The 17,834-nt window shown below is 27.8% G+C and overlaps 1 protein-coding gene across 2 annotated transcripts in view; it reads right to left on the reverse strand.

Annotated features, from left to right (window-relative positions):
- The window catches only part of LOC127290259 (beta-1-syntrophin), a 634,564-nt gene that overhangs the window by 51,183 nt on the left and 565,547 nt on the right, over window positions 1–17,834 (reverse strand). For both annotated transcript variants that reach the window (XM_051318733.1, XM_051318734.1), the window contains exon 4: window positions 5,981–6,189. In XM_051318733.1, coding sequence (XP_051174690.1) covers window positions 5,981–6,189 — 209 coding nt within the window. The remainder of the gene's footprint in view (window positions 1–5,980; window positions 6,190–17,834) is intronic.

Here is a 17,834-nt window from a genome sequence, read left to right on the forward strand (position 1 = left end):
TTAAATTTAATTTTATGAATTTGTTATTTCAACAAAAAGATTTTAATTGGGACGCTCAATGTGTACTAAGTTTGAATTTTAAAAAATTAATTTAACGTAGAATCAAATTTATAATAGTAATTAATAATTTAGTAATAATTTAGCAGTAATAATTTTAAAAAAATTTATAGACCAAAAAAAAATGATTTCATTCATTTAAACGTTTAAAATTTCAGGCACATAATAAATTGACTTGTCTGAAAGTGTCATTGTGAATTTTTTATATCTTATTAATTATTATTATTATTATTATTATTATTATTCAAAGCAAAAAGATTTCTCTTTAAAGTAGAATTTTTTATTCTAAAATAAATATACCGAAAGAAGTAATACGTAATTAACATATTTATTTAATAAAATAGTAATTAATGTAATTTAAGTATTAATTTTTATCTTGAGAGTTGAGAAATAAAATTTTATTTCGTCGAATTCTTTTTTTCACGGTAGTTTTTAGACCACGAGGTTTTTATTTTTTACAGTGAAAAAAATTAGAACAGACGAATACATTATTTACACTTGGCAAACGTTCTTTTTTTCTTCTTTTCATTGTTTGAAATCTTTTTAAAGAAATTTTAGTTAAAACTCATCCACATTTATAAAAAGTGTAACAAGTGATAAATCACAGAATATTTGTTTTTCATACTTCTTTTTGGGAAAAAAAATTCTCGTTTTCAGGTTACATTTTTTTTTATATATATATAATATACTCTTCTATGTTAAAACTATAACAATAGAAAAGTATATGTGAAAAATAGTAGAGATTATTAGTAGTTTTCTTATATAAAATATTTTTGTCTGACAAAAGAATACCTATAGTTTTTTATCTACAGAAAAAATTATTTTATCGCGTGTACGACTATTGAAAGTCTTTTACTACTTACTCTCTAAATTTAAATTAGCGACTATTCGCTTATTCGTAGCTGCATACTCTGGGCTGATTAAAATTGTGACTATTCCCTAGCAATCAGCGACTATTCGCTAGTGATGATCGAATTTTCAATGAGTGATTATTCACTTATTCCCAGCTGCATACTCTGCGCTAAGAATAAGCGAATAGTCACTAATTTAAAGCAAATAGTCGCTAATTCAGATATAGAGAATATAAATACAATAAAAATGAGAATTTTTTTACATTTTTTAAAAAGTGTTTTTTTTTCCCGACTATTTTTTTTTTGTAATGAGTGGACCACACTGGAAAAATTATCTCCAAATTTATCAAAATTCATTAAATATTATACAATTTAAATATTTATTAAATAATTATTTATTTAAAATATTTTTTAATGGAAATAATAAAACTCAAACATTTTAATCATTAAATTACGTTTTATTGCACTGTTTCGCGACTTTTTACAAAATTTTCCTATTTTATAGGAAATTGAAACTTAAAATATCTTTCAAATGCAGAAAAAAATCATTTTAAATTATCTTTAGTGAGGTTTTGTATTCATTCAAATGTCAAATGTGTAAATACAGTAAAAAAAAAAAAAAAAAAAAGCTAAGGTGGTTCACTCATGAAAATCAACAGAGTGATCCAACTTATGAAAATAGACGGCATTTTTGCGAGCACAATTTTTTTCTAATAAACATTAATATTTTTGCTTATCTGTTTTGCATGATTAATTTCACTGACTAAATAATACGTGAAAACCAAAGTCATCTCCAAAAACCAAAAAGATAATATTTTTAAGCACTTGAAAATGAGATTTTAAAATTTTTTCGTTACTTTGCGTTAGGTTACTGCTTTTTCAATCACTTGTTCTGAATACAATAATATTCATTCTTTCAGTTCGAATTTTTATTAAAAATAGTTTTTAGACAATGCTATTGAATCAACAGCATTTCTGTTAAAGGCATAAAAAGTATTGATTCTGAAGCATATGTTATAGAATTTGTAAAAAAAATTATATAGATTCTACAGCACATATGAATTTGAATTAATAATTTTTATCCCTTTAGCAAAAATGATGTCGATTCAATAGCATATTTTTCTCAGTGTATGTATCTCTTTTTTTCATTTAGAATAACATTTTGTGATAAAAATTGGAAAATTTTAAAAATAAGGACCACCTTAATAAATGCAATATATAATATATATGTTACGGTTAAAGTGCGAAGTCCGGTGAATGTGCACATTAACCGGTCAATGTGCACATTCACCGGGCATTTTGGTAAAAGTGAGAAATCGGACATTTGGGGAAGACATTATGTACATTTACCAAGTAAATTGGTGATTGTACACATTGACCAGCCTAGGTTGGTAAACGTGAAAATTTGAAATGAGTGATTTGTTAAATAATTTTTTTATGCATATAAAATGTGAAAATGGAATGAATATTATTATTAATAAATTGATAAGATAATATTAAATATAAATTGTATTAAAGGAATAGAATTATAATAAATGAAAATGAAAATTATAAACAGAAGTAGGAAGACAAATATAAATATAAGTTCAAATGTAAATAAATATATTAATTGCAAAAATAAATAAATATATTCTTCCTACATAGCTATATTTTAAGTTAAAATTTTTTAATCCCAAAAAATCTATATATTATTCAAAGTTCAATATTTTCTAAAATACTTTATACTTTAAAAATAGCAAAAAAAATGTCAAATTAAACAAAATTTCATGAAAGTCGCCCCTGCAAAAATAAATAAATATATTTTTCGTACGCAGCAAAATTTATTTTAATCAAAAAGATTTGGGTGAATGTGTACATTTACCGGTTAAAGTAGCAAAACATCAATACTATAATATTTATTTTTCACTTTAACCAAAATGATTTGGTGAATGTGTACATTTACCGGTTAAAGTGCACAAAACAAAGAAATTCGTGTGCTATTCTCACAGTCACCTACCTACTGATGCCCAATTTGGTCAATGTGCACATTGACCGGTTAATGTGCACATTCACCAATTTCGCACTTTAACCGTAACATATACATGCATGAAGTGTCTATAAATGCTCATCTTTAGCTGTGATGCAGGATATCACAGCTTGAGTTGATTATGGTGTGAGAATTTCAGGTCAAATGTAAATCAGATCGAGGGAGCTTCATAGCTGTAGGGTATTTAAGTGCCCCGCGGGCAAGGTAAGGCGCACAGAACTGGCAATCAGGTGCCCTAATGCCAATCAATTATGTGTCTCTCTACCTAACCATCTTCCCCCCATGGTTTCCGCTGTAGCCATTCTGTACCTTTATCAGTGCAACCATATCGATTGGTTCGACGCATATAATAGTTATCGATTTCGACACTCTCTACACGTATATACAGGCTATAGCCAAGTTCGATCTCTGCATTTGACAGCCAGTAAACCAACACACAACATGCTTTCACACCGCAGTGATAAGACGATCAGTGGGGGGGGAGGTGGTGTCAAAGTACAAAATATTAAATTAAAAAACGTATAAAATTTCCAAATTAACCTGAATTTAGGCGAAATAGGAGAATATATAATCAGTATTTATCGCTATATATAGTTGTAGATTACATATTCGGAAACACGACTTGTTTGTAAATACTGTGAGTATTTAATGAGCAAATAATTATTATTTACCGATTCGATCCATTCGGTTTGAGACAAGTCTACTTCATGAATATTTTCAAAGAGTTGATTTTATATTTATATAGTTTCAACAACCATTATTAATTAATTAATAATTTTCTTAAATTAAATTTTAACACACTTAATTTAAAATATGTACTCAAAGGGAAAGGAATATTCTGCTTTTGAATATTTTTCTACATTAAATATATTAAAAAATATATTAATTAAATATTAAAATATATATCAGTAACATTTACACTGATTCAAATTTACTCTTTTAATCTAAATCAGTGAACATTTTACTGCTTGCAGTTTAGTCGCCTAGTTTTGACATGGAATGACCCAAATATAGGGGAGACCGGGGTTACTTGACGCACTTTTTACTCTTTGTTGTGTAACTCACTCATTTTTGCCTTTTTTAAAAAGTTAATGTACAGAAAACTTGTTGTAACATATCAGCTTTAATTTAAAAAAAAGAAAGTTGAAATATATTTAATACTTTTATTTTTATATCACTTTATTTGAAGCTGTGCAAAGCGCGCCAAGCACCCGGGGTTGCGTGGCGCAGGAGTGAAATTAAAATTAAATTATATGTACTTATTACAAACGAACTTATTATACTTAATTATATGTACTCGAATGTACTTTTGAAATATTTATTAATTTTTTATAAAAACTGTTAATATAAATCAAAAATTTTTTTTTGTTTCTTAATAACAAATGTATAAAGCTCAAAACTTAATATTTGAGCTTTTCTAAAATTAATTTTTTAAAGAGATATCACAAAAAAATGAAGAGGTTAAAAAATTACTTTGCAGTGCCAAAATCAGTTATTTTAATTTATACTCCACAATAATTAATGAATATTAATGAAATTTTGTACAAACTTACAGTTCATCAAGTATTTTAAGCAGAATAAAAAGAAAAATTAATGTAATTTTTGTAGGCCATTTACCCCCGTATAGAAAAACATGGTGTAGAAATATGAAGTTTCAAAGGTTTATTCTCTAGTTTTTTTTAACTAAGAAATCGAATGGTTTTTGGTTTTTTAAAATCGTTTCAGTAGATTTCGAGAAAAGCCGTGCACCAGTTTGAAAAATGCGTACCTCCATGAAGTTGGCGTCGACGCTCAGCGTCGAAAATTATTTTTCATGAGACCAAAAAAATCAAAACATTTTTTAAAAAGGTTTAGGGTTTATACAATGTCTTAAGAAGTATTTTTCAAGGTATTATTTGGATTGACAAATAAAAAAAAGGGAATTTGAAATTTTTGATTCTACGAAAAACAATTTTTGGCGCTGAGCGTCAAAGCCAACTTCAGGGAGGTAAATGCGTTTAAGGTTTTCATATAACATAATACATTGAGCCAGGACTATCAAACAATTTTTTTGTTACAAGCTTTTTTTTTTACATACTTTTTAAAAAACGTTTTGGGACAGTAATTTTATAATACTAAGGAACAGATTCAAGTAAAAAAAATCGATTTTTTTGAAATTCTAATCCAGAAAGTCCCCTTAAAAAATTAATCATTAAAGTGGAAAATACTGTCTAAATCTGAATTAGTAAAAATTTTTAATTATTTGAATTAGTAACTCACTTTTTTGCTTCTGAATTAGTAAAATTTTACTAATTATTAATAACTTTTACTAACAATTATTAGTATCTTTTACTAACAATTAGTAAAATTTTACTAATTCAGAAGCTATGCTACTCGGTACTATCAAAGATGTTACAAAAAGTATGGTTATGTTACCCACTACAATCTAGATAGTAACAGATAGAATCTAGATAGCTGTCCGTATATATGTAAGATCAAATATGGTACCTGGTACTATCTAGATAGTACCGCGTACCATCTATTTCTCTTCGTGATATTATATATTTAAAGATTTTGAAAATTGTAGTAAGAATTTCTCTTTTCTTGCACAATTGTTTGTTGTTTGAGAACCAGAGTTTTTCTATTGAAATTTAAAAAAAAAATTTTTTTTTAATTACTAGCACAAATTGTATATATAATAAAATCTAATTGAAATCGAATTTAATTATTATAATTAAATTATATTAATATATATATATATATATATATATATGAAATGAAATATAATTTTTTGATGATAATTGAAAGAAAGTGAGAATTGCTTATTGTTGCAATTAGAAACTGTTTTCGAATTAATTGAAAATGAAGTGCTTGCGAGCGTGTTCAAGCGGATGTCACGTCAGGATCTTAATTGCTAGTGAGTTGTGGTGCTTCACCACGCATTGTAGTCCCAGAAGGAATAGCAAAGGCGTGACTACAATTTCCTCAGTTTCTGTAAATTCCAACTACATATATATATATATATATATATATATCTCACACCCTAAAACCAACATAGACTCTTTACCTGTACACAGTGCCTTCTGGCGAGCCAGCCGATGTGCTGAAGTTGCGGAGGATCCGGAAGTGCTGAAGCCAGTCTTAGGGCTTTCAAGGTAAGTGCTGCCAGTGCCGAATGTAGAGCGTTGAACCAGACATTTGCTTCTGTATTGTCAGAAGCTCTCAGCCAACACTCGTGCACTCCATCTGGAGAATGAAGTTCCAAAATTCGACTCTCTGCAACATCGAAAAAAAAATCAATCACACTTCCATTCATGTTTACTTTACTCGATTTAATATTATACATTTTTCTATTTTTTCATAAATATCTTATTTTTATATTTTATAAGCAATTTTTAAATATTAAAATTCATTTTGCAAATATTTAATATCAATTTCTTGGATAAAAAAAAATTTCACAATTTCTTCATATTCTGAATCAAAGTTAAAATATTTTGATATTTTTTCAAATTTCAGTTATTTAAAATATTTTATTAAAAATACCTATATTTAAAGTATAAATTTTTTTTTAAAATGTTCCAACAGTTGTTTCGCATGAGAATTATTTCAGTCTATCAAAATATTATACGCTCGAAACTTTATGTAATAATAATATTTATGATTCATTTAGCAATATATATATATATATTCTTGGAATTTATGACAAAAAAAAATCTGAAACTATGAAACATATATAAAGAACAAGAGAAAGTATTTGAGTTTGCCGAAATAAAAAAAAATTATATATATATATATATATATATATATCTAAAGCTGATAACTGAAAGAAAACGTTTAGTGACGTTTTATTGCTTTATATATGAAATGTACTTGCAAAAGAATTCAATACTTTCTTCTCTCTGAGTTCACGGCGAATCTTTAATGGACAAAGAAAAAGTGCGCTATATAACGACAGAAGGAAATATTGAATTTCATATCAAAAGGAAATTACTTTCAAGTTAAAAGCTGGGTTCTAACCATTTTCCGCTTGGAGTGTCTTTTCGTGAGGAAGATAAAAAATATAAAGTAAGACAGAAAGGAAAACGCACCGAGGAAATATGTCTTTTCAGATATGAAGGTTCTTTTTTCTGAGTAGAAATATTAATATAAATATTTACGCTCCGATTTTAAGTTGAAAAAAAAAATTTTTTTTCCCAACAAGTATTTTAAAGAGTTTTGTTTTAAAGTTCAAACATACAAATTCCTTTGTTATTTGCAAAGAATAAAATAAAACTTTTTTCCATTAAACACGTAATATATTTAAAATATCATATAAATAAATAAAAAAAAATATAATTTATTTTCTACTGAAACTATTTTAAATATTATTTTAATTATAAATATCATTACACTGAGAAAAATGTTTAGTATCATCTTTATCAAAGTTTGGTTCTCTCTACCAAATTTTTTATTTAATATAGATGCAACTAGGCCGTTTGGTTGTCAGAACAAAATTTTTTTGATGAATCGTTTTGTTCGATCTACCAAATTTTTTGTTTCGTACAACTAAATTATTGTTTTTAAGCAATCAAAAAATTTTGTTAAATGAAATTTTTTTTTTTGTTTTCTCAACCAACTTATCTTTTGGTTCACCCTTTTCACTTTATATAATCTACCTATGCCTACTTAAATTAATTTCCATCGCGAAAAAAAACCTAACACTGCTGGGGCTCGAACCCTCAAACTACGCAACGCAAGTCGAGAACGCTGACCACTACTCTACGAATCCTACTAACAATTTGAGATTAAATCATTTTCACAACACTGCAAAAAGAAGGTACTAAAACAGTACCGATTTTAGGTATCAAAATAGAACCAAATAACAATTTAGTATCTAAAGTCGGTATTAAATTAATACCTTCCGTTTTACAGTGAATGTATAAAGGCTGGAAAAAAACTTTCGTTCTTTTAACAAGTTTTATTTATTTATTCTCACTACACAAACTTGTTATTAAAAAAATGTCTGAAAAACATACACAGAAAAAAGTTGGTGTCATTTTTGTTGCGGTTAATTTTGTCTAATGCTAAGAACCCGTAAGATTTAACCTTCACTAGGGTTAGAATTTGTTTCAGGTTATTTTAACACTAAATTGTGGGTTAAAATAACACTTTGTTTTGTGAGGATTCAGATTAAATAAAACAATTAAAATGAAATAATGTGCACAATATATTTTTAGAGAAATACAGTCCAGGATAAAGTATGTGTAGGCTTGGTCGACGGTTCGCCATAGACTGATCACCTATTCCTTATCGCAAAGAGGTGACTCATTCTCGTATATTATTCGTAAATCCTTACAGTTTTTCCTGTGAAAAACTTTAACACTGAAACTTCACGACGCGAAAGACTGGGAACCAAACTATTTAGTTCGTAAACATGAAAGCTTCAAATATATTTTTTGGTAGATCCAACTAAACTTCTCGATTTATTGACACTTTCTATTCAGTTGTGACAACCGTATTTTAGTAAGGCCAACTAAATTATTTTCTTATTATTACGAAATTATTTTTCTCAGTATAGTATATAATATTTACGGATTGTTATCAATATATATTATATATATGAGATAATAATCCAAACAAAATATATATTGCTTTGAATAACAAGTAAATAATTTAATAATTACATATATATGTATAACAATTATAAATTACTTGGATTATTGTACATATTTGAAATCACGCAGCATTAATATATTATTAATTGGTTAGACATTAATATTGATATTACTAAACTCTATGATCATGAATTTTATTTTAATGAGAATAATAATGAAATTCTATATGAATCATAATTTGATTAGATATATTGTTTCTGGCATTAGTATAATGACTGTCATTTTATTTATTGTTTAATTAATTATATGCCACCTGAATATACACTTAAAAATCATCGGTTACTTAACTATTATCAAATAAAATATTTGTATTCACTAATTATTATTTGACTGAATTAAATGGTATTTGTTTCAAAATTATTGCCTCAAATACAGTTTATTTAATTGAAAAACAGAAATTATTTGGTTCAAGTAAATATTTATTTGATGTTAGTCAAGTAACCAATTATTTGAATTAAATACATTTTTTTTCAGTGTGCGTTCGGTTTCAGCCTTAAGAAAATATTCAAAAGAACATAATTATAATTTATCATAAAAGTGCAAAAAATATTTTTGCATTTTATAAAGACTATCTAAATTTAAAATAAATTTATATATATATATGTGTGATTCTAGAAACGAAGGTCGAAAATGAAAAAAATATGGACACAACATTTTTTTCTCATTTAAAGTCTAAAAAGTACTTTAACTTCAAGTTAATAACACTAAAAAAGAAATCTGAAAGTGGCCAGACAAAATATTAAAAATTACAAAAGTTATGGTTGTTTATAAACAATTTATCCAGGAAATTAAGATCGTTTACAGAAAATTCACATTAACACAAAAAATAATGGATGGATTTATACAAAATTTATTATTCGGGGGTTTTCGGAGTCGCTGATTACGAATCCGAGGTCAGTTTTTCAAAATTCAAAATGGCGGATCCAATATGGCGGACTTTTTTTAAAAAATCGTTCGGATTTTATTTTCTTAATTTTTAACATAATCAAGAGAAAAAAAAGAAGCACAAAGAAAATATAATAAAGTTCAACGCAAGTACTTTATATGTGGTAAATTTTTTATTTAATTTATAACGTCACTTTCTCATAATTAATGAAAAATCGCAAAAAATAAGGTCAGTATTTGCAGGAGAACTGTGAAAACATATTTTATTTATTACTTCATATCTTTAAATACTTTAATCAATTTATTGTAAATTTAAATTTTTCATTTAAAATTTTGAAAAAATCGTAATTTTAATTACTACATATCTGAAAGTCATAACATTCTGAACGCGATTTCGAATTAAAATTTTAATTTAAAATAAAAAATAAACACAAAAAAATTACTGAAAATTTTTGTTTAAACCATCAAAAACTTTTTTCTCTTGAGTTGAAAGTTAATTTTTCTTTCAAATCCTAAAAGAACCTCCATGAAGTTGGCGTCGACGCTCAGCCGGAAAAATTGTTTTTCACTGTACCAAAAATGTCAAATTATTTCATTTTTTAAGATTTTCAATTTAAATAATGCCTTGAGAAATACTTTTCAAGGTATTATGTGGACCCAAAACCTTTTTAAAAATGATTTGATAATTTTGGTCCTGTGAAAAATAAATTTCTACGCTGAGCGTCGATATTAACTTAATGGAGGTCTAAAAGTATTAAGATTATTTTGAAATATATAATAAAATACGTCTTTGAGAATCTTTACACTCAGAAAAAAGATATGTTTGAACCAAATGTACCATTTTTTTATATTTACCCAATTTTTTGGTTAGTTCAAACAAAATTTGTTTAATTCAAATAAATATTTATTTGATCTAAATAACTGTTTGGTTTATTTTATTAAATTTTTTGAACAAAGAAAAAATTTGATTGAGCTAAATAAACGTTTGGTTTATGCAACCAAATGTTTGGTTAACTGTATATCAATGCATTTATTTTGTTGATTTAACCAAAATTTGGTTGCTTCAAACGAATTTTTTTCTGAGTGTAGATTCAAAAACAATTTTATTCAAAATTTTTTACTTTTCCGTTTTTGAGGAATTTAATTAATAAAGTTGCATATTTTTACATGAGCTCTTATTTAACATCATTTCATTCGTTAATCATTCGTTAACTGAATTTTAAGTTACTATTCTTGTCATTTCAACAATCAATCTTTTTCTATAGTTTTCAGATTTAAAAAATTCAAAATGTCGGACTTAATATGGCGTCCAAAAAAATTTTAAAATTGATGAGCCAAAAGTTTTGAACGTTCAAATGAACGAAATTTTTTTTCCAACTTCTTTAAGTAGGAATTTTATTACAAAATATTGTTTTAAATATCTAAAAAGTAGTTATTAATTTAATAATTGTTTAATTTACTGTTTTATTTTACATGGCCATCAAAATTTTTAATAATTTATAGATTGAAAAAAATATTTTGTTCATTTGAACGTTCAGAACTTTTGGCTCATAAAAATTGATTAGATTTACATAAAAATAGTTCCTTTAGGGTTTTAAGGGTCGCTAAATTCAAATTTTAGATCAGATTTAAAAAATTCAAAATGGCGGACCTAATATTGGGGACCCAATATGGTAGAAAATTTTAAAATTGATTCGATTCGTTTAAAATTCGGTACTCGGGGGTTTTTGGGGTCGATGAATCCAAATTTGAGATCAAATTTAAAAAATTAAAAACGGCGGACCCAATAGGGCGGAAAAATTTAAAATTGGTTCGATTCGTTCAAAATTTTGTTTTCGGGGGTTTTTGGGAGTCTGAATCAAAATTTGAGGTCAAATTTGAATTTAGCGATCCTAAAAACCCCCGAAAACCAAATTTTGAACGAAAACGAATCAATTTTAAATTTTTCCGCCATATTGGGTCCGCCATTTTGAATTTTTGAAATCTGACCTTAAATTTGGATTCAGCGACCCCAAAAACTTTTAATACGATGATTTGGGCTCACAAACGATTTTTCTACTAGACTGCAAAGGGGTTAACCAAATAAGACTCCACTTAAAATTGTTGCAAGACGTAAATAATTAAATGTTCTAGAATCTTGGGTTTAAAATTTTCTTGTTACTTTAAGCAATATGAAGCAAGTTCCAGATAATTTTTTATTAAAGTGTACCACTATTTTTAATGCCAAAAAAATGTTTTTAATCTTTTTTGTCCTTCTAGTGGTTACCTTTGAGAGAATTCACGAGAGGAGATGAGGTGGTACAAGTTAGTCACCGTTCGGCGACCAATCTTGTTTGGAACCAAACATTTCTCCTTTACATTATAAAGGTACCACTATATATATAACTATAACTTGGCGAGTGGATGACAACTCAATTTCAAGTTGAGTCTGACGTGCTCGCGTGCACTTCAAACTTCACACGCCCATTTTCAAGTGTATATATACATATATACATGTATGTCTGATTTTGTACAATATACACTTATGCACATGTATATGTTAAAGTATGAGCAACGATAGATAGGTGCGCACAAGGTCGACAGGGAGCTTTACGGTTCATCACTGTTCATGCAAACTACCATAAGCGTCTGCTTCACAGAGCACGATGTAGATATACACCTTGATACATGTACAGTTGCGTGAGAAAGTTTTCCTTGCCAAACTATATGTACGCTTCTACTTCGGAGGCTAATAATTAGGAAATCTGAAAGTTAGCCGGTAGAAAATAATGTTTGGCAGTTTGTTTATAATTCATTTTAATTTTTATATGAACCATTTTTTTTAATACGCAGCCTTATTATGTTAGGAATTTTTTTTAAGTTTATCATATTACTCTTATTTTTTATAACGCTCATTATTTTTCATACAATATATGATACACAGTAAAAACAAAGTCTTAAACCGTTTACACCTTAAATTAAGCCCATAATATATTTTGCATAAGTCTGTCCTTTTTTAATTGGTCTGACTCCGTTTACACCTTAAATTCAGCCTCAAAAATAGGCTGAAATCAAGATTTCTTTTTTAGTGTGTATTCCCAGGAGTTTTTTCTATCACTTTTCGGAGTAGCCTTACTAATTTAAATCAAGCTTGGTAGTGAAAAAAAAATTGTTCATTTAAAAGATCTTAACCAAAAATTGTATGTTGGTATTACATTAAATTTTGTTTATTCCCAGTTTAATATAAGTATACGTAGTGAAATTTTTTCTTATGTCCATAATGAAACGTTGTATGATATTTTACATAATGTATTAAAATTTCAAAAAGCAAACAACGTACACGTAGATTTATTCTTATATGTGTATACTAAATAAACTTTTTTTAAAAACTTTAATGTCTCAAACAATTTAAAAAAAAAGGTTATAACTTAACTGTCGAGGTTGTATATATATAGTTTAAATTAATTTTCCAATCACTGATTCGACGTTTAAATTAGCTTGTCAATTTGTCAAGACCAAGATTAAGTTTAGAGAATTATATCGAAAACTTTTGTATTAAATTATAAACAAGTTTGTGAAATTTTTCTGATGGCTTCTTTTAAATACCAGAATATCGAAATTTTTAAAGAGTATTACAAAACATTTTCTTAAATACAATATTCTGAGAAAAAACGAAAAGAATAAACTAGTATAATTTTAATATGAGTTATAAAATTATATTTTTATACATTTCTTTTTCTATTTAATATTATTTAATTGATTTCTAAATTTATTTATTTTTAATAATTCAGTTTACGAATATATAATTTAAATGAATATTTTATACTGATAATAAAAATTAACTCTTTATCTGCACTTTGAATTTTAATTGTTAATGAAATGCATAACGCCGAAATAACCAAAAGAAAATAATTAATTCACTCGGAGAAAGAAAATTATATTTTTGAAAAAGAACTATTTTATAATTTATATATAAGAATTAGAATTAAAATGAATAATTAAGTATCTTCCGGACCGAATATAGGTTTTCTATACCAGTTTGTAATCATTTTATTACACGGGCCAACAAAAGTTGATTCAATTTACTCATAGAAAAAACGTTGGATAAATTTTGTTGCGGGTAATTTTAACCAATGATAATTCACATAGACAGTGGCGCCCTCAACTAGGATAAAATTTGTTCCAGTTAATTTTTATACCGATTTTGGGTTAAAAATTCTACTTTTTTTTTAGTATGGCTTTTCAAGAATCAGACAACATTTTTCCGAAGGTTTTCGACGTGCTGAATCCGAATCCGACCTCAAAATTGACCATGCACGTCAAGTTTTCAAGTTATTCTAACCTTAAAGTGCAAAAAAAACCCCGTTTTTTAACCACATTTGAGGACATGCAACATCCCAGGTGGAAAAGTTCCCGGTAGCCACTACCGCTAATCGCTACCGGTAGTTATTACCGATAATTCTTCCAGGAATTATAACAAATTTTGGTTGCGATTCCCGGAAAAAATACCGGTAATAACTCGATAGTAACTACCGGTAACGAATACCGGAAGTGAGTACCGGTAGCCATTACGTACAGGTAGCGGTACCGATAGTCACTACCGGGAACTTTTCCATCTAAGATCAAGAGATAATTTTTTTCTAAAAGGTCAATTTTGCATCTTAGAGTGTTATTCTTCCCCTTTAAAACTCATTTTGAAAATTTAAAAAATCTTCATTTATCTCTGAGTAATCGTTCATTCAATTTTCTAAGTATGGCGACTTCTTTGATATTTAAAAAAATCGTCCGCCATTTTGAATTTTGAAAATCTGACATCGAATTTTTGTTGAGTACGTCGAAAATTTTCGGAAAATTATTGTCTGATTCTTGAAAAGTAAATATTGTCGGGCGGCCTGTGTTATTTTTATTTATGACAATCACATCAAAAAATTTGATCGATTTTTACCCTATTTCTATAGTGAATTGAATGTTTTATTTTGATTATGTTTATTCAACTCATTAAGAAAATAGTCTATTTTGTTTTTTATTGGAATCAATGCTATATGCTATCATCAACAAACCTTTTATAAAATAAGGGTTTAAAATCTAAATATTTGAAAACATTTTTTTCCAATTCTTTCATAACTAAATTAGCGATAGACGGTATGACAGAAGAGAACCCATAGGGGTACCAAAAATTTGCAAATAAAACTTTTGATTGATTAAAAATAATTGTCGCTATTTAATCTGACAACATCGACTGGTTTTGGTTATATATTTTTTTTTTAAATAATAAAATTTGTAATCAGAGAAAAATGAAGTTAGAAAAAGTAAATAAAAATGGATACACCTTCTGGTGCATTTTTCTCTATTCAATTAATGTAGGACATTGTACTATTTTTTTAAGTTTTTTTTTTGCGCAACAAAAAATATTGCGGCACAATGCAATAAATAAAAATTGTAAAAAAAATGCGAGAAACGCTTTTTTAAGTAAACACAAGCACTAATAACAAAAGATTATATTTATCCCGAAAATCGGATAAAAATTAATCGAAAGAACAAAGCTTATTTGAATACATCAGATAATTGGTTCTAGTTCTCAATCCTCTTTTTTTACCTCTTTCGTATCTTTCTGTATATTTACACTCAACGATGAAATATCGTTTATTTCACAGTGTGCGGAACGATACGATCGAAGTTGAGCTTTATTGAAAACTGGGAGATTAGTGGAAAGCGGATGCCGGTTTACCACTGGGGACATTTCTACATTTAATTATTTCGTTTTGAAAAGCCGTGGTGTGAGCGATAGGGAAAGAGAGATAGATAGATAGAGAGAAAGAGAGAGAGAGAGAGAGAAGGGGGTTAAGAAACTTTAGACGAGAAAATGAGGATAAAGAGGGGGGAGGAAATACTCACTGTGCGACCAGGATAATCTAAATAACGAAGTGTCAGGTGATGGTGGGAAAAGGTAGGACTGTCGTTAAAGTCAAGGTGGCGAAGTTACCTCTCAAAGGGCCCATTTAATTGCAGTCGCTCGCGGCAGATACCAAAGTTCATTTAATTAACAAAATAATGACGCAGCGTTGCTGCATCACCTCATTCGTCGAGGGCAGTCGTCGACGACTCGCTTTTGCTACTGCTGCTGTCTTTTCCTTTTCTATTTCTACCTGTAGGAATGTTTATGTGTGTTCACTCTTCTCAATCTGTGTGGTTATTATCCATGCAAAAACTTCACTCTCTAATATAATCTAACAATAGACTTTCTGCTGTCTTATAACGAAAATTGATTTTCCTCGTAAATATTCCATCTACTTTAACCCTTTTTTTCAACACTCTACTTCTTTAATTATTACCATCTGTCCCATCTTTTTTTATCAAAAATTTTTTTTTGCTTTTAATTTTTTTTTAAAAAAAATCACATTTATTTGTGAATAAATGCAACATTTTAACAATAAATATCTTTGATCCTGTCGGGATTTATTGTGCCACCGTTAAGAGACTGTTTTTAAAGAACTTCACTAAATTCGTTATACTGTAAAAAAAGAAGTTGAATTTCAACTCCCTGCGGGATGCTATATAAGTCCCACCCTTTTGGAGTTGAAGCAAAGGGAGTTAATGCTTTACGAGTTAATTTTATGTCTAGGGAGTTGGTTTTAGGGAGTTAATTTAATTATTAACTCCCATTTTGAGTTGATTTTTAACTCAAAAATTTTAACTCCCAACTCTCAGTAATGTTAACTCCCTAATTTTTTTACAGTGTATACCGCTTACAATTTTCATTATTTTTTAACAAAAAAATTACGAAATTTTCTTCAAATATATATTAATATGATGCAAAAAGTTAACATAAAAAAATTACATTCATTTTTTTACAAAAAAATCGAGTTAAGCCATCTACTTTCGCGTCGCTGACTGCCTATGCTCCCTTAAAGTATTTTAAATTAATTAAAGTATCATGAATTATCTAAAGTACCGTTAAATATCCTGAAGTATATCTTAAAGTACTGTAAATTAATTTGAAATATTTCAAAATAACTTGAAGTATTTAAATTAATCAAGTAACGTTAAATATAAATTAATGCAGTAACGTGAAATATCTTGAAAGTACTTACTGTCAAGTATTTTAAATTATCTAAAATATACTGAATTATTTCAAGTATCGTGAAATATCCTACACGGAGAAACTTTGTGTATCACTTCTTCTTAAACTCACTCTGTATTTTTAGTAAATTGACTACTAAAGTGGGGAAAAACTGCAACGATATCAATTTTTTTCAGTCTGACTACTAAAATTTGTCATTAGATCGAAAATTAAATTTCACGAAAAAACATTTCGTCGAATGTCAATGCAAGTGGTCACCCATTCAAGTACTAACCGCGTCCAACGTTGCTTAACTTCCGTGATCTGATGAGAACTTGTTCCTTCGCCTTGGTGTTTCCGCTGTCTTGTCTTGATTAATAACTTTGTCGTATAAGTATTGTATCGCACCTAACCTCACTTTTACTGACACGAAGTAACACAAATACACTTCAACTTTACAAAAAAAGAAAAAACAAAAATAGTGTTGATTTGAAACTGATTCTCAATAATTAAAAGAATTATAAGCTTGGATATAAGAGATGTACATGACATGATATATTTTTTTTTGGGGGGGGGGGTTTATAGACAAGCTCACATGTGCTCAGAAGAGTACTTTATGTTTTAAGCACTCTTAACTTTATAAAAAAAGTATTTTCGATGTATAATCTAACCGGATTGTGAAATTTTAAACACAGAAAAAGAAAAATAACCTACAGTAAATTCTCATTAATATTATTTATGATTCAATTAAAAGTTAATGAATAAATGTTGCGATTAAGTCGGGGCTTCATCTAACCTTTGTTAGTTACGACACTGTCCACGTCGAATTTTTCTTAACTTGACTACAAAATATTGAAAAAAAGAAGTCATATATTGTTAAAGAGACTTCTATTAAGTAAGAAATATCGTCTTTTTTCTCGTTTTTTCCGCACTTTAGTAGTCAATTTACTAAAAATACATATGAGTTTAACAAAAAGTGATACTTAAAGTTTCTCCGTGTAAAGTACCATAAACTAATCAGAATTATCTAGAAATATTTTGCAATATCTCAAAGCACTTTGAAGTATTGGAAATACCCTCTATTACACTGAAAGAAATTTTTCGTAATTACTGCCACAATTATTGCTGTTTCTGTCATATCGTATAACTAAATCAACATAGCACTGTTACTGCCATACAGTTTGGGTAATCCAACCAAACGAATAGTACTTCCAAAGAGCAAGATGTTTGAATCAAACTTCACATGGCTAATATAACCTAACTTACCTACCAATTTGATAGACTGTATAACCAATTCAACCAGAAATCTCAACCATAAGTTTAGGGCTGAAATTTCGATAGCA

This window comes from Leptopilina boulardi, unplaced genomic scaffold (genome assembly GCF_019393585.1).
Source record: "Leptopilina boulardi isolate dan_hultmark-lab unplaced genomic scaffold, ZJU_Lbou_2.1 LbouV2_58, whole genome shotgun sequence".
NCBI classification, from domain to species: domain Eukaryota; kingdom Metazoa; phylum Arthropoda; class Insecta; order Hymenoptera; family Figitidae; genus Leptopilina; species Leptopilina boulardi.